This window comes from Phyllostomus hastatus, unplaced genomic scaffold, assembly GCF_019186645.2.
Source record: "Phyllostomus hastatus isolate PE091 unplaced genomic scaffold, TTU_PhHast_1.1 phas_scaffold_182, whole genome shotgun sequence".
Lineage (NCBI taxonomy): Eukaryota > Metazoa > Chordata > Mammalia > Chiroptera > Phyllostomidae > Phyllostomus > Phyllostomus hastatus.
The window spans coordinates 22,907,261-22,933,476 of NW_025334013.1; the positions used below are offsets into that span (position 1 = coordinate 22,907,261).

General features: G+C 40.0%; 1 protein-coding gene across 5 annotated transcripts in view; it reads right to left on the reverse strand.

Moving 5' to 3' along the window:
* The window catches only part of KIAA0319L (KIAA0319 like), a 98,568-nt gene that overhangs the window by 26,085 nt on the left and 46,267 nt on the right, over window positions 1-26,216 (reverse strand). For all 5 annotated transcript variants that reach the window (XM_045858457.1, XM_045858459.1, XM_045858460.1 and 2 more), the window contains 5 exons: window positions 11,901-12,147; window positions 9,086-9,187; window positions 5,602-5,699; window positions 2,624-2,711; window positions 1,352-1,444 (listed from right to left, as the gene is read on the reverse strand). In XM_045858457.1, the coding sequence (XP_045714413.1) occupies window positions 1,352-1,444; window positions 2,624-2,711; window positions 5,602-5,699; window positions 9,086-9,187; window positions 11,901-12,147 (628 nt within the window). The remainder of the gene's footprint in view (window positions 1-1,351; window positions 1,445-2,623; window positions 2,712-5,601; window positions 5,700-9,085; window positions 9,188-11,900; window positions 12,148-26,216) is intronic.

The following is a 26,216-nucleotide window of genomic DNA, read 5'->3' on the forward strand; positions in this document are numbered from 1 at the left end:
GTCATGGTGGAAGCATAAACTGATACAACCTTTCTAGGAGCAAGTTGGCAAAATTTACCTTTGTCCCTGTAATTCCTCTTCTAGGAGTGTATCCAACAGATATCCTTGCATGTGTTAAATGTCATGCTTATGAGATTATTCATGATAGCATTATAATCATGAGAGACCGAAAATAATCTAAACTAACAGTCATTAATAAAGAGTGATTAAAAACAAGTATTCAAAAAATGAAACTATACATCCATATAATGGAAGGCTATGTAATCATTAAAAGAAAAAAAATGAAGTATTTCATATATTGATTCAGAAAAAATTCTCCAACACATCTAAACAGGCATTGTACATAAGTGTGCGTAATGTTTTATCATAAAGAACTGTATGTGTCTCTTCTTATGTATGCATAAGATAGCTCCAGGAAGATATGTAAACTATCTCACTGACTGGAGAAAAACTGGAAAGCTGGGAGACAGGGATGGTAGTGACTCTTTTTGCCGTAAACCTTTACATAGTACTTAACTCTGATCTACTCAAAAACATAAAATAAAGCGGTGCTGCGTGAACCTTTCTACCATCCTCACACGTGCTTCTTCCTGATCTGCCTCATCCCTCCTGGCCTGCTCTTCTTCTAGCCTCCTCTTCTTGTCAATCTACACGAAACGTTTAACATTGCTGGTGGTTCCTCTGCTAAAGCAGGAACCACCTCTGCCTGAAACCACTATTGCTGCCAAGATAGTCAGGGTAACAGGGCCTTAATGAATTTTAAAAGAAACAAGCAAATACTGGTGAGATTCGAGGCCTGAAACCTCCTGCACACGCACAGCCGGGATCAATGGCCAAGACCCAGAAACCCTCTCCTGCCCGCTGACAGGAAAATCTGAGTGAGCCCAGGCAGGGGGCGGAGCCTCTCACATTCTGTGAGTCTCTCACAGAGAAGGCCAAAGAGAACCCTGTTAGGCGGGGATGGCTGGGCTGGGCAAGAGCTCCTCGGTTAAGCCTCTCAGTGACTTATCTCGCCATGCCAGGAAAGAGCTTTGTTTCCCATTACTGAGAATGGCAAGTTTGCCTAAGAAAATTTGAAAACCAGCACGTTTCAACTAAATTAATGCTAAATACATGCATAATCCCACTTTCTTACCATCTCAGAATAGAAATATTACTTCAGACAAGCCACGTGGAGGTCTTAAATAGGGCCTGTCTGGTGCTCACTTCCTCATCAGCTGCTTCAGATGGTTGGTCTTCCCAGAGCATGGTCAAGAAGCCTAAGCAGCATGCAGACATAGCCGGCCAAAATCTTCTACCAGAGGGCACAGTGAACGCTCTCCTAAAACACCATGCCTAGGGAGGTACTCACGGCTGCCATCAATGACTGTAGAAGTGGTTGGCAGAGAAATCTCCTGGAACTGTGGCGACACAACAGCAACGGGAGGCCGATTCTTACGGGGCTCTGCAAGAAAGCGACCCAGGAGAAATTAAGAGAGGGGCTTTGTGAAGTATGCAAGGGGGAGACCCTATTTGGTTGAATTATAAATGTTCCCATTCATTACATAGCTGGTGGCTGAAGCATCACCAAATTCAAAAGTCACAAGACCAGATTGGCATCCTAACATAAGACACCTGGGAATGTTAAGCCTCTTCCAAACTTGACTATTCCCAAGACTACGCCCTGCATTCTTTCAAATGCTCAGGGGCCATCTAGCTCACGAAAAGTACTGAAGCAGTAAGTGCCTGCTCTTGGGCAAGCTGACCAGAGGTGGACAACAAATAAGCTTTGTGCAATAAAGGCCTTGGCAGGCAGACGATCCCTTGCCACAAGACTGTGCTGAAAAGATAATGGGAAATTTCTCAACCACCCGTGAGCCGACTGTGTGTGAGGTGACTAGGCCAGAGTGTTGGGAAAGGCACAAACCACTCTGGTCCTGCTGAGTGACTGTGAGCCCAGTGGCCTTTTCTTTGAGAAATAATCAAATGGCCTTTATGCTAAACATATTTTTAAGAGAAAGTATTACCTTGGCTACAAGGTTCAAGGAATTAAAAGAAAATCTATTACAAAGAAAACAAAGAAAACAGTATTAAGAATTTCTGCCAACTTGCCAACTTCCGCCAAATATCTGTGAAAATGCAAAACAAGATATACTTGCTATTGCACTGTAATCTACTTAAAAAGAATGACGGAATTTGGTGTCCAAGGTGAGGGAAAACTGGCAGGGTTTCAGTGAGGAAGTCTGTGTACAAAGGCCCACATTTCTGGAAAGAGATCAGAAAGGGCCAGCCACGCAACTGGTCCTTCTACATGCTTCTCCTAGGCTCCTGGTTTTTTCGTGTCTCTTAATTACAACACACGGTCCTCTCTCAGCATGACCCACTTGGAGACGTAGTTCTCAGGCAGACAGGGTATCGTTCAGGCCAGACTTCACTGTCGGTCATATGACTTACGTTTCCTTGCCCAGCAAGGTGTTTCACCCAAAACGAAAGTATACGAGTATGCTTTGCCATTCCTAACCTTTTACTACATTGAATTAGGAATTGCCCAGAAAAATGTATTACAAAAAAGAATGAGAATTTAAAAACCCCTAAAGTCAGCTCTCCACCTCCTTGGGAACCCTGAAGAGGGCTGAGAACATACCTGGTTTTACAGTCACGTTCACAAAGCCTTCCCCTTCGGAATTCCGACCATTTACACTCACTTTGAATTCATACAGGCCTGGAGTGAGCTGCAGAAAGGACAGAAGATTTCATAGTCAGCCACAAAGACTAGCAATTATACTTAAAATCACACATATGTGAACTTCCCAGTGCTGATTCTTGGCACTCTCGTCTTCTTGCACTGTTTTCAAAATGGAGAAAGTAAGCTAGCTGAAGAGACAAAACGATGAATAATAAACTAAAAAACCATAGCTTTTAATGTGAACCTTATTGCTAGCTGACTCTAGAACAACAAAAGGGATTTCAGTATCTCTGTACTCCCATTTTCATTTAAGAAGAACATTAAGGGCCCAACCATCCTAGTGCACAGAGTTATGAAATTAAAACAATCATCTCTGCAAAGAAAAACATTCTGTAAAAATACCAAATAGCTCCCAAATATCAGACTGTTTTTCCCTCCTGACTTTCACTAACTGTATAAACATAGTATGAAAGAAAAAATAATCACCCAATATCCCACTGTCCTAACACATCAATTGATGGTATTTTTCTTATTTCCTTCCAATCCTTAACCACACGAAAAAACACTTTCCAGCAGTTCATCCATTCGACAAACATTTATTGGGAACCAACTATGTACCAGTACTCATCCTAGACCTGGGACTTGGAGATGAATAAGGTAAGATCCCTGCCTTCAAGGAAGGTGTATGTAAAAGGTGAGGCGGGGGGGGGGGGGGGGTCTGGCTAAAATCAAAGCATGTATCAAACTTTTTATTATTCTTTCTTCCATTCATTTAGCATGAACGCTTCTCCCATTGTAACAGTGTTTTTAATAGTCATTTTAATAGCTGCAAAATAGTATATGAATACATGTGCCATAATTCTCATAAGCATTCCACATTGCTGGCTATTTGAGTTGTTTCCAAATTTTTACTACTATAACTAACAGTATGATGACACCTTTTGGGCTTTTAAATTGTCTTCTTTGGGTAAATGTTAATTGACTGCACGTAGCGTTTCTGACCACTCCCTTCTTTTTGTAATGCCCTCCCCTTCCTTGGCCTTCACTTCCCTGTCCACTCCTCAGTTTCTTCAGTCTCCTCTTTCCCTAAGCGACAGTGTTCCCCAGGATTCCACTGGCAACCCATTTACTCCTTCATTCTGCACACTCTGGATGATCTCATGTGTTGCCATGGCTTCACCTGCCATCTCTTTGAGGTTGGTGTGCACATTTAGCTCTCCAGCCCAGACCTGTATATAACCTGACCTCCAGCTCCTTACCCCTTACTGGACGCCGCACTCAAATGTTTCACAGGCACCTCAGACTCGCTCTGTCCGAAACAAGTTACTCATCTGCAAACCTCCCACAACCCAGCCCCTCTTTTTGTGCTCCTCTTTCCAGTGACGACCCCCACGTTCGCACCAACACCCACACAGGCGCCTAAGCCAAAGGCTAGAATTATCCTGGACTTCAACACCTTTGGGCAATTAACTGATCGCCAAGTCTTATCATCAATTCAACCTCCATATTTCTCCAATCCAATCACTTCTCTCCATTCACACTACCATCAGTTTAATTTTTAGCCATCCATTGCAGCCTGGCTGTTAAAAGCAAGGGCAGGGGGGAGGCTTTAAAGATAGAAAATTCCAGTTCAAATCTCCTGTTTTACAGCCTTGTGAACTTTGGCCAAACCACTTTATTTTTCCAATTTATAGTTTTTTCATTTGTAAAACATATATTCATATCTACATCTTGGGGTCATTATGAAGATTAAATAAAATAATTGTATTAAACAATCAGCTTGGTTTCTAGCATATGGTATGAGGTCAATAGGTGGTTTTCAAGTTTTATTTTATTTCCTTAGTTTTCTTTTTACTCAGGTTATTATCCTCTCACACCTAATTTTGTCAACAGATTCCTCACTGGTTTCCCTGGTCTGACTCTTTTTCTCCTCCATCTGCAGTCAGGGTGACCACTCTGAACTGGAAATCTGAACATGTCTTTCTCCTGCTTAAAGCCTTTCAAGGGCTCCATGATCCCTCCGGATTGGACTCGAAGTCCTTACAAAGGCTCTGTGTGGTCTGGCCTCCGCATCCTCCTACCTTCCTTGTGCCATTGCTCTTCTCATACCATAGGGTCTATTCAGGCCGAACCACATGGATTTCCTTTTTTCCACGTTTTCTCTCTAATATTTGCCCCAGTGGATTATCTCCCTAATTACAGTGTTATCTCCCCTGATTACAGTGTTATCACTCTGCCCTTTACCCAGTAAGTTAGTAACCTTTCATGACCCAACTAGGCAAACTCTAAGAAATCTACTCCAACTCCCCAGGGTTTCAATATCCACTGCACTGACCTACTGCACCCCTCCCACCTTATAACTCTCTGTTTCCAGTCAGTGCCACCCGCTGTCTTTGAGAGCTAGCTGTCCATTGTCTTTGAAAGCTAAGAGTATGGCTTAACTCACAGGTAAACCCCCAATGCCTATCACATAATTAGTGTACAACAAACAGTTTAGGAAGGAAGAAAGGAAGGGAGGGAGGGAGGGAGGGAGAAAAGAAAGAAGTTAACTGTTTGACCAAAGAAAATGTAAATTGTTATGGCTCTTAATAATTATATTGAGTCACAAGAAAGACTGAGCCAATTTACACAGTCATGTGGCCACAAGTAACCTAGCTTATCTCCCAAATTCTAAACTCCTTATGTTACCCTTAAAAGCTGTTCAGTGTATATTTGCAGCTATCACCACCATGCTTGTACAGTCTTCTCATCATAAATGAAAATTTGAGAATCATACACTAACAAATATTGGATGTCAGCCAGTCAAGACTTTCGAATGATTCACTTTCAAAAGATTGCTCCCAATAGGAGTGTGGCCAGATAATTCTATATTATAAACTTTTAAAAATGATCAACACCTCTACCCCAGCCCTGCAAATGACAGGAGGCAAATTCACCTTAGATAGTTTGAGGCTCTTGGAATATTTCCCTTCCATTTCTCCACTGTAGTCTTTAGGATGAGTGATGAGCTGCCAGTCATAGTTGTAGGTTTCTCCTATAAAACAAAAGTTATAAAAATCATCAAAACACACACCTACACACAAATAGGGCAGGCATGCAAATCTCAATAACAAATCTCATCTAAATCTTTTTTGTTTTGTTTTTTTTTAAGAGAGAGGGCAAGGGAGTGAGAAAGAGAAGAAGAGAAACATCAATATGAGAGAGAAACACTGCTTGGTTGCCTCTCATCCGTGCCCTGACCAGGGATGAAACTGCAACCTAGGCATGTGTTCTGACCAGGAATCAAACCGGCAACCTTTTGTTTTGTGAGATGATGTCCAACCAACTGAGCCACACTGGCCAGGCAGAAATCTCATCTAAATCTTGACAAAGCCTTAGTTCTTAAGATTTCATCCCAAAGCTTGTAGGGAAACCAAACATTCTGTTAGAAGAAAGGATGGATTCTGACACAGTCAGGGCTTCTTCCACTTTCTTCCAGCAATGGTCAATCCTGCCCCAAACCTACCCGACTCAGGGCCGATCCTCCCCCAAAATACCAGGTTTCTCATGGTATGGTATCCCAATGAAAATGCGTGCCCTGCCTACCGACCACCACAGATGAACTCCTTGGGCACAAAGGCCATTTTCTTGCAAAACTTCTTTTGCAACAAAGAACAGCAATAACTTCTAAATAACATGGTTCAAAAATAGCTTTTTACAAAGTGCTAACAATGCTCGTCTCACTGAGGTCATCACACCCTGGTGAGTTAAAAGAGCTACTTCATTCCTGCTGAGCTAAATAACACAGTGCAGAAGGTGGTGGGGATGGCCCACTTAAAACAGGCCCCACTGAAATTAATTAAGATCAAATGAAGCACTAAATGGTCTTCATTTGTAGCTCAAACTGTATGACTGGGTAAAGCAAGGATACAAGGCCTTTATCTAAATGGAATCCCCCCCAGTAAAAGTGGTTTTAAATTTTAGGGAAGAAAAATGCATGTGTGGCTAGGAAAGAGTGGGATTTAGTAGGAAGGTTTAGTTTTAAGTTACCACCCAAAAGTAACAAATAAAAGGAAATATAAGAAACCTCAAATGCTTACCAGAGAATGGTCATTTTCTTCTGATTTTATAAGTTCAAAAGTTAAAGTTAATGCATAGAACCCCATGCCAAGATAGCCTTCATCTGAAGACCAGATTTTCTTTTATGAACCGGAGATACAAGATCTATTACTCTTCCTTCCTTTCCAAAACACTAGCTTTCTCTTGGCCAGCGCTCACCAGCGCCCATGCGGATGTTAGGCAAGGTGAGGAGCAGGAGGGAAGGAGCACAGGCAGGACTGACACTAGGAGATGACATTTCCTCCGACTGTAGTTGGACAGTTTTTCACATAGAAAACAGGCCCACACTAGCTTGGAAACTGACAATTTTGTAATCTCTAAGACTAACAACACAAATTTCCAAAAAGAACAATATTCCTAGGACAGAAAAGCTCAGGGGATAAATTATGTCTTATAGCCAGAAATTGATCCAAGGGTGGGCACGACTTGAGTACAGGCCTGCTGGACAGAATGCTGGTTTTAATGACGGAGGGCGGTGGTTTTCAAAGGGTGCCTGCAAACCCTGGAGGGGCCCTGGGAGGTGCTCCAGGGCTTGCCACAGGAGATGAGGGGGATGAGGGGGATGAGGGGGACGAGGGGCAGGCAGAGCTGGTCCCGCCTCATTGTTCCCAACCTTTGAAAGTTTGAAAACACCCACCTCCTGTATCTGATTAAAGGTTGAAGAACCTGGAGAGTGGAGAGTTGGAAAAAATCTGTTTCTGAACTGTGTTCTGATCTCCACGGCAATGTTAACTCACAGAAATGCATATGCAAACAGAGGTTAGAAAAGAAAATACCACAGTAGAGCCCAGCATATCTTTCACCAAAGAGTGGAAGCAACGGCAGCTCAAGGCAGTTCTTTCCTCACCTCTGTCTTCAAAGACCACCAATCCATTCACCTCAACTCACCACCAGAGGAGGAAAGGGGAAAGCTCTAGAGGGAGGTGGAATGAATTGACAAGGAAACAGAATGTGAGGACAGAAATACAGAACAGAGAGGGCATTTAGGATCGGGAAAAGTACTTTCTGCATAAATATACCATTTGATGTTAGGCCCAGAAAGTAGAAATATTATATTGGAACTGTGTATACCTAAAATGGAAGTACCACTGCACCGACTGGCGTGGCTCAGTGGGCTGGGCGTCGCTCCGCAAAGAGAAAAGTCGCTGGTTGGATTCCCGGGCAGGGCGCATGCCTGGGGGGAGCATGCGAGAGGCAACCGATGTTTCTCTCCCACACTGGTGTTTCTCCCCCTCTCCCCCTCCCTCCTGCCCCTCTCTCTAAAAAATAATAAATAAAGTCTTTTAAACAATAAAATGAAATGGAAGTACCTCTTCCTGAATTGAGTATGACATTCCACTTGACTAACATTATAAATGACAGTAATATAGACCCACTGCAGTCATTTTTCCATCCAAGTATACTTCACTTCATGTCACTGATAGTCTTAAGAAAATATGTATGTGTTTATAAGTCAAATTTTGGTATATAATGTATACTTCTAATGTGAAAGGGATGCTCATATTACAAAAGTTTTCTTAAACAATGAATTAATCATACTTAAATTTATATATTTTGTAAATTTGAGTTTTATATATTACATTGGGCCTGTCTTTTCTTTTTATAGTAGCAGTAATCTTGAATAACTTCTCTACAAATTTTGTATCTGTTATTTTCTAGTTGTTTGGCCAAAACAAAGAAACTGAGTCTCAGTTTCTTCCTCTTTTAAGTGCATATATTACAACCTGCATTTAATGAGCATTAGCTATATGCTAGGCATTGAATTGGGTGCCTTATATATACTATTTCGTTTTGCCCTTAAAGTAACATAATTATATAGGAATCATCCTGATTTTACTGAGAAAGAAACAGAAACTTAGAGAAGTTAAATAACTTTCTGAACATCATTCAGCTAATAACAGGATGAGCTGGGATTTCAATCCAGGCTTGACTAAAGCCTATGATCTCACACAAATTATATTACCTCTTGCATCACATAAATATTTGTGCAGTTGCATGCGATATCCCATTCTCACAGGATTGTTGCAATGAGTAAATGGGTTACGGTGTATAGATATCATTATACATTAAAACATTATCCAAATGTAAGGGGAGCCCTGGCTGGCGTGGCTCAGTGGATTGAGCATGGGCTTGTGAACCAAAGGGTCGCCGGTTTGATTCCCAGTCAGGGCGCATGCCTGGGCTGTGGGCCAGGTACCCAGCTGTGGGTGTATGAGAGGAGACCACACATTGGTATTTCCCTCCCTCTCATTCTCCTTCCCTTCCCCTCTCTCTAAAAATAAATAAATAAAATCTTTAAAAAAATGTAGGGGAATGTTTTACCTTCAAGTGGTTCTTGAAGCACAGACGCATTTAACTGAACTTCATCCTTAGGCAAGGTAATCTGGACACTCTCTCCAGCAAATACCACCAGTTGCTTTTTAACTGCAAATAAAGAAAACATACAAGAGATAAGAAATTAGATCCAAACTATCTCATTTATCTTCTTCCTTTTGTGGCCAAATTTGTTTTATAAACAATATTCAGCTACTGCTTTCATTTCCTCATTATTTACCCACTCGAATCCCCTGAAATTTGATTCTGCCCCCACTTCTCCACTGAAAAGGATCTTTTGAGGTCATTAATGAACTGCTTCTTGGCAAATCTAACAGCGTTTCTCAACCTTCACCCTTCACCTCCGTGGCATCTAATACTGCTGACTGCCTCCATCTTAGAACTTTTGGTGACCATGACACCACATTATTCTATTTTTCTTCCTTTCCCTCTAAGTTTTTCTACACTGTATTTTAACTATGGTCAATCTTTAAACTCTCTATAGAGTTCAATAAACAGAATTCAACTCTGTTTCAGGGACCATTTTCATGCTGATAAATAACTTTCTAAATAAAATACATCTACAAAGGCCCTGGCCAGGGAGCTCAGTTGGTCGGCACATCATCCTGATACACCACGGTTGCAGGTTCAGTCCCAGTCAGGACACAGACAAGAATCAACCAAAGAATGCGTAAATAAGTACAACAAAAATCAACATCTGTCTGTTGCTCTCCCCTCTTCCTCCATCTCTCTAAAATCAATTTTAAAATATACATACATAAAGTTTCTAGAAGAAAAGGCAAGTGTCGACCACAAGGCCAGCCTTACTTTCTTTCCATTCCAATTGCTACAACCACAGGCTTAGACCACTCCAAGAATCTTCACTGTTCTTTCCTCTGTTAGCTCTTTCCACTCTACTGCATTCTGTCTTCCTAAAACACCCACCAACATTAGTCTTTCCAAAATACCCACCATGTTACTCTCCTACTCAAGACCCACCCCCTCCAACACACACACCATGTTTAAGGCCAAAATCACAACCTGGTATAAGAGAACCACTATCATCTGATCATATCATCTAGCCCTTCCTACCCAATTCTGTCTCTAATTATATTTTCTCTTGTGTTCCTGTTGAAGTCTACTCTTGGGGACTTTGCTAAAGCTATTTGCTTCAGTTAGAGTATGAGCTTTCTTTACTCTTAATACAATGCTTTGCTTTTAGCTTAAAACCACTCTTCTCTCCAAGAATTCTTCCCAGGTGGTTTCAGTTCAAACTGATCTACTTTATAAAAAATTTTATTTACTTATTTTTAGAGAGAGGGGAAGGAAGGGAGAAATAGAGGGAGAGAAACATCGATATGAGAGAAACATCGTTTGCATGTCTCACACATGCCCCAACCGGGCCCAGGCCACAACCCAGGCATGTGTCCCAACCAGGAATTGAACTGGTGCGCCCTTTCGCTTTGCAGGACGATGCTCATCAGGGCCAACCAAGCCATGCTGATCAGGGCCTGACCTACTTCTTGAACTACTTTAGCATTTCTGGAACACCATACCACGTCAGCTAATAGCAATATATTGTCTTTATACTACTCATCAGCTATTTCATACATGTTAGGATTTCTCAACCTTGGTGCTTTGGACCAGATAATTCTTTGTTGTGGCCAAACTGGGTTGTGCACTGTAATAGGATCAGCAGGATCCCTGGTCTCTACCCACTAGATGTCAGCAGCACCCCTCCTCCATAGTTGTAACAACCAAAAATGTTCGCTGGTTGTTGAAAAACACTGATTACATAAATCTGACAATAATCGTTCCTTTGGTATAAGACCTTGGGAACTAGGGAGCTTAAGCAAACAACTGGCTAGTCCACCTACATTTCAAGACTGGAGGTGAGAAAGCTTCCTAACAAACAGGAAATCTGAGATTATCAGTCTGCGTGGGAACACTGCGTGCACTTGGGGAGTAATAAAATCATCCATTATGGAAGCTTCACCATTTAGACACGCCAGGAGGTGGAATAAGAATTCTCTGAAGTGGCTTTCAAAAAAAAGAAGAAAGAAAGAAACCACTATACTCAAGGAAAGTATAAAGGACAAAAATGTAGTACATCCCAACCCTTTCTCAATTATACCAAAAATTATATTTGCCTGAATGACAAATTACTTTAGTGCCACAAGACTGAAACCCTAAAATTTCATGTTATTTTACACCAAAAAAAGACCCTTGGAAATTAAAATTTGGTAAAAAATCATTTTCACCGGCTTTGTATCACCCTGTTGACTTTTTCAGGGGTTGAAAATCAACTCAGCCTCCTTCATTGACCACTTCCTCCTAATACCTAAGAATGGAACTCATGAAGCACAGACTTGTTAAGGCAATATTCTACGTATAAATCTCCATCTTATGGATAGCTTTAAAAAAACACGGATGCTGTCAAAATCAGAGAGGTAAATATCTGACCTACAATCGGCCATTCAGAAGGCAAACAGGTACACAGATCCAACTCTTTTTTCCCAGTAGACTCTGTTTGCTTGATTCCTTGAACATTACTTAATTGAATCTGTGCCTTGAAGTCCCAGGCACAGTGGAATCTGGCTCTGGGAAAATGAGCCTCATAAATTCCCATAGGTTGGGGCCTGTTGAGAAAAGGATGGAGAGCCCCAAATCCTATGTTTACAGGGACACTTAGAGGATTATTTTTTCTCTAACCTACAGAATTAAAAGACATGCCTCCTTCCTTTCTTTCCACTAAAAGGGAACATTTTGATCAAATGTTCAACTTTCCCATCCTATCCCCATGGGCAGAAGCACAGGGCCTCACCTGGATATGATGCTGAGGTGGTCTGGAAAGAAGTGTGGGGGGTAGGAGTAGCATAACTGTAGGAGGGAGTCACTGGCAGAGGAGTAGCAATCTGGATTTTCCCAAGGCTTTTCACTTGCTGAGTGCTAGGCATAGTAGCCAGATCCTCTGATGTCTCAGGTTGGACTGATACATTCTTTGTCCAAACAGTAGCCTCCCCAGGCACATCTGTGGTTAGGGGATTGGAAATTGTAATTGCCTTGTGGACCTAAAGAAATATAAAAATTCAAATGAACAGGCAAAAGTTATACAGCTTATTTTTCAGGTATGTCTCATGAAATAATTGCACATCAAATTTTTTTAATGTAAAACTGTCAAAAAAAAAAAAAAAAAGAAACTAACCTCACCATCCAAACCAGTGTTAAAATGTTGACATAAATCTTAAAACAAAAGTTATAAATAATTATATTCTGTGTAGTACTTTTATTTTTTTCTCAATATTGATATTCAATCTTTCTGCAAATACTTATTACACACCTATTATGAAACAGGCCTTGTGGGTCCAAAATATAAATAAAACATAATCACTGTGGTCAAAAGTGAACAATCAAGTAGGGGAGAGAGAACTTAAAACACAGTAAACCAAAATGGTACCAATATCTATACAAGTTATGGTGAACCAAAGAAACACATCTGAGAGCATTTAATTCATCTCTTGGAGAAAGGGAGCACATGAAGGATGGTTTAAATAAAGGTGTTCTGGAAGGGGAGAGTCCTGAGCTGAGTTTTAAAGGGTAAAACAGTTGTTTACTCACAAAGCTGAGGTGAGAGATGCATACAGGCACAACAAAAGGGATTAACATGGCACGTGCTGGGAACTGAGAATCGAATAGTAAGCAAAGAGAGAGGCAGAAAAGTAATGGAAGGTGAGCTGGAAAGATAGTCAAGGGCCAGACTAAAGAAGACAGTATATGCTTGTTTAAGGAGCCAGTTAATGGCGAGCAATTAAAGAGTTGTATGCAGGGAAGTGACAAGGTCGGGTTTCTGCTTTAATGGATCACTCAGGTTGCTGCCTAGTGTAAGGGTTTAAAGAATTAAGACAGCAGCAGGAATACCACTAGGAGGGTGCTGTGTTCATGCAAATAAGAAACAATGAGTGGCTAAACAAAGGTGGTGGTATGGATTTTTTCAAGTTAACTTAATTGAAGTATAATTTACATAAAATTAACTGCACACATTTAAAGTGTATAGGGAGTACTTCTGGCCAAGATGGCAGAATAGGTAAACTCCTCACACAACCACATCAAAGGTAAAACTAAAATACAGAACCACCAACACTCAGAACCATCAGAAATCAAGTTGAGTGGAAGTTTGACAACTACAGAATTAAAGAAACCACATCCACCCAAGCTGGTAGGAGGAAAAGAGACTCGGAACAGGCTGGTCCCATATCCACATGTGACGGGTAAAAATTAGGAAGGGATATCTTGGATTCAAGGAGTCCCAGCCTCACCCCAGTCCTCCTAGCCCAGGGTTCCAGTGCCAGGAAGCTAAGTCCCCATAACTTCTGGCTGCAAAAAGCAATAGAGACTGAAGTCAGTGGAAGAAATTGCTAGAGCCCCAAGCAGTTCCTCTTACAGAACCCATGCACGAAATTACTCAGACTCACTCATTCTGAGCTCCAGCACTGGGGTAGCAGGTTGAAAGGCACCAGTGGCACACAGGAAGAAATTGAAGATTCTGGCGACAAGATGAGTGCTGGGATACAGCTTTTTCCCAGACAGAAGGGTGGGCAGAGGCCATTATCCCTTTTCTGAACCTTCCCCCAACAGAGCTATAGAGCCAGCAGGCTGGTGCCATATCTGAGACTCCATCAACCTGGCTAACACTGTTTTCCCCTCCCTAGAGGTCCCCAGAGACTCTGTCCCACCCAACATACCCTCCCATGCAAACTGTTCTTCCATATGAATGGCTAATCTTGGCTCAGGCTTTACAACTTCCTAAATCCTATCAAACAAGGAACAGCTGGCCTCAGTGAGTCCCGAGCCCCTGTACCTCTTGATAAGTGGGCCCCAGGCCTGGCACTAGCAGCAGCCAACCTAGATTCACAGCTCTGCTTTGCCTGAGAATCTCCAAGCTCAGTACAAATAGCAGCCATCTCACATTGCTTTATAGCTCAGGCAGGGTGGACCCAGAAAAAACACAGGTGAGTGACCTTGATCAGTACCACCCAGGAAACCCCAGAGCCTGCACACCCAGTAGACAGCTACACATGTCGGAGCACCACCAACCTGCCCCTGCACAGCTGATCCTCCACAGAGGGTAGAGGTTGGTGATCAGTGGTCACAGCCAGTCCCTGCTGTGGTAAATCCCTCCCATTGACCTACTAACAGCAATCAAGGTTCAACTACAAGAGGAGGGTATACTCAGCCCACACAAAGGATGCACCTCAAGTACCCAACTTGGGTGACAGGATAGGCTGTGCCCCTGGACTCTCTACAGGACACCTACCTCATTAGGCCATGCTACCAAGACAGGGAGTACATAGTACATAAAAACTTAAAACAAACACAGGGAGGCTGCCAAAATGAGGAGACAAAGAAACATGGCCAAAATGTAAGAAGAGATCAAAACTTCAGAAAAAGAACTAAACAAAATGGAGATAATCTATCACATGCCGAGTTCAAGACATTGGTTATAAGGATGCGCAAGGAACTTAGTGAGGACCTCAGCAGCATAAAAAAGATCCAGTCAGAAACAAAAGATACTCTAATTGAAATAAAGAACAATTTACAGAGGGAAAAACATAGAGTGGATAAAGCCAAAAATCAGATCAATGATTTGGAACATAAGGAAGGAAAAAAAACATTCAATCAGACCAGCAAGAAAAAAGAATCCAAAAAAACAAGGACAGTGTAAGCAGCCTCAGGGGTAGCTTCAGAGGTCCAACATCTGCATCATAGGGGTGTCAGAAAGAGATGAGAAAGAATAAGAAATTGGAAATGTATTTGAAAAAAATAATGAAAGAAAACTTCCCTAATTTGGTAAAGGAAATAGACATGCAAGTCAAGAAAGCACAGAGAACCCCAAGCAAGATGGATGCAAAGGGGTCCACTCCAAGACATATCATAATTAAAATGCCAAAGAGAGAATCTTAAAAGCAGCAAGAGAAAAGCAGTTAGTTACCTACAAGGGAGCTCCCATAAGACTGTCAGCTGATTTCTTAAAAGAAACTTTGCAGGTTAGAAGGGACTGGCAAGAAATAGTCAAAACAGGGACCTACAGCCAAACCTGCTCTACCCAGCAAAGATATCATTTAAAATTGAAGGACAGATAAAGAACTTCTCAGACATGAAAAAACTAAAGGAGTTCATGATCACCAAACCATTATTATATGAAACAGTAAAGGGACTTATTTAGGAAAAAGAAGATCAAAACTATGAACAATAAAATGGCAAAAATTAAAAATCTATCAACAATTAAATCTAAAAAACAAACTAAGCAAACAAGAACAGAGACAGAATTATGTATAGAGAGAGCATTCTGCTGATTACCAGATGGGAGGAGACTGTGGGGGAATGGGTGAAGAGGTGAGGGGATTAAGAAGTACAGATAGGTAGTTAACAGAATAGCCATGTGGATGTAAAGTGCAGTATAGGAAATGGAGTAGTCTAAGAACTTATACATATGACCCATGGACATGAACAATAATGTGGAGATTGCCTGAGGGAGTGGGGGGTGCTGGTTGGAGGAGGTCAAAGGGGGGAAAATCACAACTGTAATAGCATAATCAATATAATCTAATTTAAAGAAATAAAGTATGTAGGTCAATGGGTTTTGACAAGTATATATACTCATGTAACTGTAATCAAGAGAGAACATTTCTATAAGCCCCAAGTTGGTTCTTGCTTGCCCCTCTGCAACAAATTCCTGCCTCCATCATCAGGTTCAGGCAACCAGTGATTTGCTTCTTGTCATTATAAACTAATTCGGGCTTTTTTATGTTTCATATTGTAAAAATTTTACACATACTATTCTGGTTTCTGGTTGTTTTCACACATGTTTTTAAGGTTCATCCATGATTGTGAATATCAATGGTTCATTCTTTTTATTATTGAGTAGTTTACTATTATAGAAATATAAGCCCTGGCTGGTGTAGCTCAGTGGATTGAGTGCAGGCTGGGAACCAAAGGGTCACCGGTTTGATTCCCAGTCAGGGCACATGCCTGGGTTACGGCCTACTCCCCAGTAGCATGTGTGCAGGAGGTAACCACACATTGATATCTCTCTCCTTTTCTTTCCTCTTCCCTTCCCTCTCTAAAAAATAAATAAATAAAATCTTAAAAAAAAGAAATATAAGATTTTTTTATCCATTCACCTATTGAAAGAGATTTAAGTTGTTTCCAGTCCTCAGCTCTTATAAGCAGAGCTGCTATAAATATTTCAATACAATTGTTTCTGTAAACATGTTTTGATTCATCTTGAGTAAATATTTAGAAGTACTTATTATTAGTTACATATAACTGCATGTTGAACTTCATATGTAACCATGAACTGTTATTTAAGTGGCTGTACCCTTTGCATTTCCACCAAAAATGTATGAGTTGTGGTTGCTCCACAACTTCACCAATACTTGGTATCCATTTTTTTTTTTGCCATTCTAATAGTACCTCACTGTGATTTAATTTGCATTTTCCTAATGACTAATGAGGCCAGCCATATATTTTCTTTGGCTAAGTTTATTCACATCTTTGTTCATTTTTTTACAACTTTATTAAGATATAACTGATACAATGAATAAACTGAACATATATAAAGTCTACAATTAGGCAAACTTTGACATATGTGTATACCTATGAAACCATCACTACAATCAAGATAATGAACATATCCATCCTGTCCAAAGTTTCTTCATGCTCCTTTGCAATCACTTCCCCACCTCCCACCTCCCTCCCCAAGCAACCACTGCTCCACTTTCTGTCACTATAATTAATTTGCATTTTCAAGAATTTTATATTTTATGTACTTTCTTTGGGGGGGTCTGGCTTCTTTCACTTAGCAAAAATTTTTTGCTATTCACCCATGTTGTCATGTGTATTAACAATTCTTTTCTTATGATTGCTGAGCAGCATTCTATCTGATTCATTAACTGAAAGATGAACACTAGGGTTGATTCCAGTTTGGCTACTACAAATTGAGCTGTTATAAATACTCCTCTAGTCTTTATGTGACTATATCCTTTCATTTCTCTTAGATATATATCTATGAGTAGAATGACTGGTCATATGGAAGATGTACCTTTAGATTTTTTAAAAAACTGCCAAACAATTTTCTGAGGTTATTGTATCATTATATAGTCCTACTACGAAACTGAGCACTCCAGTTGTTCTACAGCTTTGCCAGAATAAGGTGTAGGAAGTCTTTAATTTTAGCCATTCTGGAGGTGTAGAGCAGCATCTTATTGTGGTTTTAATTTGCATTTTCCTAATGAATAATGAGGTTGAGCATCTTTTCATGTACTTATTGGACATCTTCTTATTGTATAACTTCTTTGGTGGGCAATCTGTTCATGTCATTAGTTTTCTAATTGAGTTACAAGAGCTCTTTATATATTCCACAAATAAGTCCTTTGTTAGGTATTTATTTTGCAAATATAGTTTCCCAATCTGTAGTTTGAGTTTTCATCTATCTTGATAGCATCTTTAAAACATTAAGTTTATAATTTTGATGAGCTTAAGTTTATCAATTTTTCTTTTGTTTCATGCTTTTAGTGACTTATTCATTCAAGATAACAAAAATGTTCTACTGTGCTTTCTTCTACAAGTTTTATAGTTTTAGTTCTTAAATTTAGGTCTATGATCCATTTTGAGCTGATTTTTATGTATGGTGTAATATAAGGATCAAGGTTCATGTTTTTCCTTATCACTATTCAATTATGCCAACACAATTTATTGGAAACACCATCCTTCCCCTGCTGAATTGCTTTGGCACATAAATTGACCATATCTGTTGAATCTATTTCTGGATTCTATTCTGTTTCATAGATTTAATCTCTCTTTACGCCAACACCACTGCTTTGATTAGTACAGCTTTATAGTAAGCCTTAAAGCTTAAGTCTTCCAATTTTGTTGTTCATTTTCAAAATCATTTTTGATCATTCTAAGTCCCAATCCATGTACATGGCTGTATGAGTTTCCTAGGGCTGCCATAACAAATTACCACAAACTCGGTGACTTAAAACAGCGGTCCCCAATTTTTATTTTTTCAGCACCAGGGACTAGCTTCATGGAAGGCAATTTTCCCCCCGACTAGGCGGAGGGAGGAGGTGGGAAGGGAATGGTTTCAGGGTGATTCAAGTGCATTACACTTATTGTGCACTTTATTTCTATTATCATTACATAGTAATATATAATGAAATAATTATACAACTCGCTATAATGCAGAAACAGGAGGAGCCCTGAGCTCGTTTTCCTGCAACTAGACAGTCCCATCTAGGGGTAACAATCTGTATTTGCAGCCACTCCCCAGCACTAGTATCACTGCCTCAGCTCCACCTCAGATCATCAGCATTAGATTCTCATGAGGAGCACACAACCTAGATCTCTTGCATGTGCAGTTCACAGTAGGGTTTGTGCTCCTATAAGAATCTAATGCCACCACTGATCTGACAGGAGGTGGAGCTCAGGCAGTGACAAGCAATGGGGAACAGCTGTAAATACAGATAAAGCTTGGCTCGCTCACTCACTGGCCACTCACCTCCTGCTGTGCGGCCTGGTTCCTAACAGGCCACGGACCTATACCAGTCCGTGGCCCAGGGGTTGGGGACTCCTGACTTAAAATAAAAATTTATTTTCTCATAGTTCTAAAGGCCAGGAGTACAAAATCAAGGCATCGGTATGGCCACATTTCCTCTGAAGGTTTTTGAGAAGAATCCTCTGTGCATCTTCCAGCTCCTAGAGGCTCTTAGCATTCCTTGGCTTCTGGCAGTCTCCATCTTATCCTAGCCTTCTTTCTCGTGGGTCCAAATCTCCCTCTCTCTTTCCTTTTTTAAATAATCCTCACCTGAAAGTATGCTTATTGATTTTAGAGAGAGAGAAACATGGATGTTAGAGAGAAACATCAATCAGTCGCCTACCATATACACTCCAAGTGGGGATCAAACCCACAACCTTGGCATGTGCCCTGACTGGGAACTGAGCCTGCAATTTTTTTGGTATACCCAATGATGCTCCAGCAAACCAAGACACCCAGTCAGGGCTCTCTCTTCTCTTTCTTGTAAAGAAGCCAGTCATTGGATTTAGGGCCCACCCTAAAAATGGAATGATTTCATCTCAAGATCCTTAACTAATTATATCCGCAAAGACCATATTCCCAAATAAGGTCACATAGTTAAGGTTCCAAGTGGATGTAATTTTGAGGGGTACACTATTCAACCCATTACAATGGTATCTCTCTCCATTTATTTAATTTTCTCTCAGCAACGTTATATAGTTTTCTGTACATAGTTTTACCCCTATTTCATGTTTTTGGATGCTACATTTTAAAACTTTAATTCTCTATTGATTACTAATATATAAACACTTGATTTTGTACATTGATCTTATATCCTGTAACCTTGCCAAATTCACTTAATAATTCCAGTAGCTTTTATGTATATTCTGTGGAATTTTCTAGGTACATGATGGTATCATCTGTGACTAAAGGCAGTTTTGCTGCTTCATTTCCAATTTGTATTCCTTTCATTCTCTTGCGTTATCACATTAGCTAGGGCCTCCAGAACAATACTGAGTGACAGTGGTTAGAGCCATTCTTTGTTGTGTAATTGTCATTCCATTTTCCTTTAAATCTTGGACATAGATTCCTTTACTTTTTAAGCATATTTTAACAGCTGCTTTAAAGTATTTGCTAAATTAATAGGTGAGTTCACTCAGAATTCATTTCTGTTATTTTTTCCCTGAGCATGAGTCACATTTTCCTGATACGTTTTTACATATTTCATAATATCCAGTTGAAATTTTTGATAATAGATTGTAAGAACTCTGGATTCTGTTTTATTTTTCTGAAGGACGGTTATTTTTAGTAACTTCCCTCTACTTAAACTAGAGAGTCTCACACACACACACACACACACACACACACACACACACAGTATGTTGCCATTGATGTCCCTGCTCAGTTCTTTTCATTCTCATTTTGATTTCAGCCTGGATTCCTAGGTATCACCCTGTATCTGCATAGTTTAGCAGTCAGCCAGTGATTTGGGTAGAGGTCACGCAAACACCTGAAGCCCACAAAGCTTCACCCTTTGCCAGTCCTTCTGTGTATTGCTTGAGGGATGCATTCTAAACTTCAGCCAATTGTTAAACCTCCCTTGACTTCTACTTTTTACCAGGCTCTCTTGGGTCGCTTTCGCACATGCAATTAGTTTCTCAGTCAGCTAGGGATATGTGGAGAGCTTATCTCAACCCTTCTGTGGCTCTCTTATTTTCAGGATCTTCTCATTAAGTTTCTGGCAGGCCCTCCACTCATCCAAACAGGCATTGCAACCTCAACCTAGTCAAGCTGTGGATTCTCTTCATTCATTCTCAACCAAATTTGCCGATTCTGTTCAGCGCAGCTGTAAATTTCACCCTCTTCCCCAAATGAGGTTTACCTCCTCTTGCAGAAAAGTTGCTATTTTTCATGTCCAGCCGCACACTGATAAAACTAAATCTCTTTCTTTTTCTCACAAACAGTATTTTTTATTTATAACCATTAAATGTCTGAGTTTTAAACAGACTCTTGGACTGAGGGCTCATACCCATCAGTTCATTCAACTTTAGCACCTGTCTCATCACCAGTACCTTTCCCAAAACTGCTGCCTTCACCATGAAATTCCATGAGTTTCCTCAATTCAAACATGGGCTTCTTTGGTATTTTGACTTTTCTAACAAAGACATATGGGGTGGATAATTAGATTGGCAAGCCTTTTCTATGTGTTTTCCAATGCTATCTGGAGTCAATTTATTTACACCTTCTTTCAAGTAATTTGTCTGCATCTCTCAGGTCATGATTTCCATCATCGTTTTTTGGATTTGGCAAGCCCGTTGATGCTGAGCATAAGAAGTCTTCCAAATCTGATCATTGCATTTTTTTAGTAAAACCAACACAGAAAAGATGAAGCAAATAACCATCAGTAGTCTTGACATCAACATGATCTTCAATTATGGTCTGCCATTTTTTGATCATGGAGCAAGCACATTTTGTCACAAGTAAGGTCCGTGTTGTGGAAATTACGTAATTTTTATCCTGAACATTCTCAGTAATTAGCTTGAGTTTTCTAAATGCAATGTCATCATTCTTCAGATCAACTAGGGCCAGGGGTGTCAAACTCATTTTCACTGGGGGCCACATCAGCTTGCAGTTGCCTTCAAAGGGCCTAATGTAACTTTAGGACTATATAAATGTAACTACTCCTCAACAGTTAGGCGAGAACTCCGCTGGGTAGAAACAAGGTGTCAGGCCAGATTCAGCCCGAGAGCCTTTGTTTGCCACCTGTGAGCTAGGCTCACTTCAAAACCACAATCCGTGAGACCATCAGATACGATTTGGGTTCCTTGAGTCCTTCCTAACTAATGTTTTTCCAGTATTTCTTATCAGAAAGCTGTGCTTTCACATCATATCCATCTTTTGTAGAAACTGGATAAACATTTTCTTCTTGGCTTCCTTTTTGCCCCCTTTTGTAAGTGCTTGTTCTTGATGAATGCCATGATGCTGCTCAGACAGCCAAAAGGAAAACTACATTTTCTTGTCACCTGAGCCAAGGTGATGGTGGTCGAGACAGATGGGACAAGCCCCAGGAAGAAGGCTACAAGACTCCCACTGTATTTGTTTAAAGCATTAACAAGAATAAAGAATAAATACTTTTCAAAGAATAAACACTTCTCAATTTGCTTCTGCCTCTATTATATTTCTAGTAGCCAGGAATACCTGTTTTTTGACAAGTTTGTCCAGTTTTATATGTGTTTTTTACAATGAAATAATTATTACTCCATTGTGATGCCTTAAGTGAAAGTTCTCCTATTTCTATTTTCCCATTTTAAAAATTGTTTACATTTTGTTTTTGAAACTCCTCAATTGTCCCACACTAAAACCATTTTCCTTTAGTTCTCTGACAATACTTGGGAGTCTCTGACAATTAACTCGAACACCTGAGCCAACGTGGAGTCGGTTCCTATTGACTGCTTTTTTTCCTGCTGACTATGGGTCACTCTTTCCTGTTCTTCTGCATGTCTAATAATTTTTGTTTGAATATTGGACATTCTATCTAATACATGTAGTGACTCTAGATTCTACTGTTTTCCTCGGGATTGTTTAGAGTATTTTTTTCCTAGTAGGCAAGTAATTTATCTAGATTTAAACTGTAGACTTTGTTTTCTCTGCAATGTGCAGCAACTGATATACTGTGTAATTCCTGAAGCTACTTTATTAGCCTGGTCACCTACAGGTCTTCTTGAGTAACCTGATGATTGGCCAAAACTTTGGCCATAGGTTATGCTCAGATTTGGGTGGGTCCTGCTATCACTGTGTTTTTTTATTCTGGAGATCACTCCCTAATTTTTCCGTCTTAGACTCCATTCTCTGGACCACAAATCCATAAGACTTCAGATTTTTGCCACCTGAGCTGCATGTGGTTAGGGAATGCATTCAGTTACAAAAGCAACAAACTCACACAGCTCACCTGGTGCAAGCTCAGTCTTTCACAGCCAGAACTCTGCCTCACTGATTTCTGTCTGCTTTTTCACCTCTGGAATCTCCCCATGTTTAGAGGTTCAGCCAGGAATTTTAGTAGAGTTTATGGTCAGGTTATGGGTTTTACCCTCTTACTTTCAAAGGCACCTTCCCTTATATTTCCAGGTAATTTTTCTGTTTTGAACTCTGTTCTTTGCCACCATAAGAAAGTAAGACTGATTTTTCCACTGCCACTTTCCTTGGCTGTGAGGGATGGTTAATGCCCTCAGGCAAGAAATGTTAAAAACTGCAAATTCACAATTCTTATCACATCCAGTTGCTGTTTTTCAAGAGTAAACTCTTCTCTAGCTTCTGCCTGCTTCTGGATCCTTTCCAGTTTCTTTAAATACAATTTTTACATATTTTATAATTATTATGTGTGGGAGAATTCAAGAGACCACTTTATTCTGCCACCGTTACCGAAAATTCCCCCTAAGGGATGGATTTTAAAATATTAAGGAACTGTATTTGTGAAGCTGAAATGCATCTGGGGCTTGGTGAAAAGAATTTAAGATGACTCCCATGTTTCTAGCTTGAGTGAGGGACTAACTATAGCAGTGTCAAAAACTAGGATAGACTGGCTCTAAGAAAATAACAGGTAGGTTATGTTTTAGACATATTGAATCTGAAGTACCTTTGGGAAATTCAAACAGAGACCCCAGAGCTGGAATCAAGTTCCTAAAGACAGAAGCCAAGCCATGGGAATAAATGAGTTTACCCAAGAAGAACATATAAATAAAGGAAACAGGCTCAAAATACCAATGGGAATACCAGTATTTAAGATGTGAGCTGATGAAATGACCCACAAAACTGACTAAAAAGGAATAATCGGAGAGAAGGAAAAAATAAGAAAGTGTTATAACAAGAAAGAAGGGTCAATTGCAACCTGTATGAAATAATGCAGGGAGGTTCAATCAGATAAGGACTAAAAAAAAATACATTATACTTGGCAATTGTGAGGTTACCAGTGAACGTAGCAAGAACAGGTTGGAAACCAAATTGCACAGGGCTGAGGATTAAATACGAGTGAATGAAGAAAAGCAAGTGTAGATTACCTTTCAAATTTTGGGATGAAAAGAGAGAACAATGTAATAGTAACTAAAGATGCAAGGGGACAAAGATCAAGGATATCTTTGGAAGGACTGAACTTGAACAGTAAGCACCATGCTCTCAGACTGAAAAGACAATAATAGGCTATTAATTACTCAAACATTTAGGAGAGCATGTGGGCCCAATTTGGGGAAATTAGTATCAGAGAAAGCTTCCTATAGGAAGTAAAGCCTGGGGTAAGTCTTGAAGAATAAGTAGTAGTTAAGCAGGTGAATGCCAAAAAATTATAATTCGAAAGACAAGATGATGCATTTATAGTTGTACACCTGACACATACATAATATTATTAACCAATGTCACCCCAATGAATTCTGTTAAAAATTATTTTTTAAACTTATGTTTTATATATTTTTTTAGAATTTTGTTTGTTTTTAAAGAGAGGAAGGGAGGAAGAAAGAGAGGGAAAGAAACATCAATGTGTGGTTGACTCTCATGTGTCCCCTAGTGGGGACCTGACCTGCAACCCAGGCATGTGCCCTCACAGGGAATTGAACCAGCGATGCTTTGGGTCACAGGCCCGTGCTCAATCCACTGAGCTACACCAGCCAGGGCCTGTTAAAAATTATTTTTTTAAAAAAAGACAAAAAACATGATGGACTTCTGCTTCCAGTCAAGATGGAGTAACAGGTACCAGATTTATCATTCCACCTCCAACAATTCAAAAGCCAGACAAAATATATGAAACAACAGCACTCAAGACACTGACATTAGGCAATGAAGAAAAGCAATTCCTAAGAAATGAAAAAAAAAAAAAAAATAAGATGACTCCTATGATTGCCCCAGCAACTGCCAAGAGAAAATTTCTAGGCCACAGCACAGGAAAAGGAAATCCAAACAGAGACTGGCAGTCTTCCTGAGTTGAAGAGATGCAGCTGAGCCCTGGCTGCTATGGCTCAGTGGATTGAGCACCAGCCTGCAAACCAAAGGGTCACTAGTTCGATTCCCAGTCAGGGCACATGCCTGGGTTGTGGGCCAGGTCTCCAGTAGGGGGCGCGCAAGAGGCAACCACACATTGATGTTTCTGTCCCTCTCTTTCTCCTTTCCCCTCTGTCTATAAATAAATAAATAAATAAAATCTTTTAAAAAATTAAGTAACAAACACACCTAACATTAAAAAAAAAAAAAAAAGATGTAGCTGGAAGTCTGGGAGAGCAGACAACTACAAAGAGACAGAACTCTGAAGGTCTACAGAGGATCCCCCTCAAGTATTCAGCTGAGTATTAATCATCTCATATGTCTGTGAAAATGACAAAGGCCAAAGAACTACCAAAATGATTATAGGGCACAGTACCCAGAGTTCACATTGGCCAGGAATAATATCTATTCCAAAAAGCCAGGATAAAATCTTCATAACTCATGGGGCATAAGTTAGAATATTAATAACCACAAAAATGTATCATCTTACAATTCTGTAAGACAGAAATCTGACACAGATTTCACAGGGCAAAAAATCAAGGGGCTGGCAGTGTTGTGTTCTTTTCTAGAAGCTTTACAATATAATTGATTTCCTTTCCTTTTCCGTTTCTAGGAGTCACTCACTTTCCTTGGCTCATGATCCCCTTCCTCCATTTTCAAAGCAAGCAATATTATATCTTTCTGTGTGTTTCTTTCATAGTAATATCTTTCTCTTTCACTTTTAAGAGCCCTTGTGATTCATTTGGGCCTACCTAGGAAAATCTCCCTATTTTAAGGTCAGCTGTTTAACAACCTTAACTTTATCTGCCAGCCTAACTCTTCTTTGTCATATAATATAACACAGTCACAGGTTCCTAGATTAGGAAACTGGCATCCTTGCAGGGAGGGGGTGTTATTCTGCTTACCACAACTAAGAAGTCAACAAAAGGAGGTAAAATGGAATAAAAATACCCAATTAATTCAAAGGAAAGCATAAAAATGCAGACAAAATAAACAAAGAACAATTGGGACAAACAGAAAATAATACTAAGTTGGTAGACTTGAATCCAATCATATCAATAATCACTCCAATTGATCGGCAGAGACTGTCAAACTGAATAAAAAGCAATACCTGGCTATATGCAGGCCATAAGAAATCAACTTAAAACATAAAGACACAAATAGGTTAAGGGAAAAATGACGGAAAGATGGTAAAAAATATATGCATTATGCTAACACACAGTAACCAAAAGAAAGTCTGAGTGGCTATATTAATATCAGACAAACCCTAATTGGTGTGACTCAGCTGGTTGGGCATTGTCACAAAGTGAAAGGTTGCTGGTTCCATTCCCAGTCAAGGTACATGCCTAGGTTGCAGGTTTGGTCCCTGCTTGGGGCACACACAAGAGGCAACCAATCAATTTTCCCTCTGACATTGATTTCTCTCCCTCTTTCTCCCTCCCTTCCCCTCTTTCTAAAAAAAAAAATATATAACTAATAATTATATATTTATATATTTAATATTTATAGTATATTATATATTTAACATTTATAGTATACTGC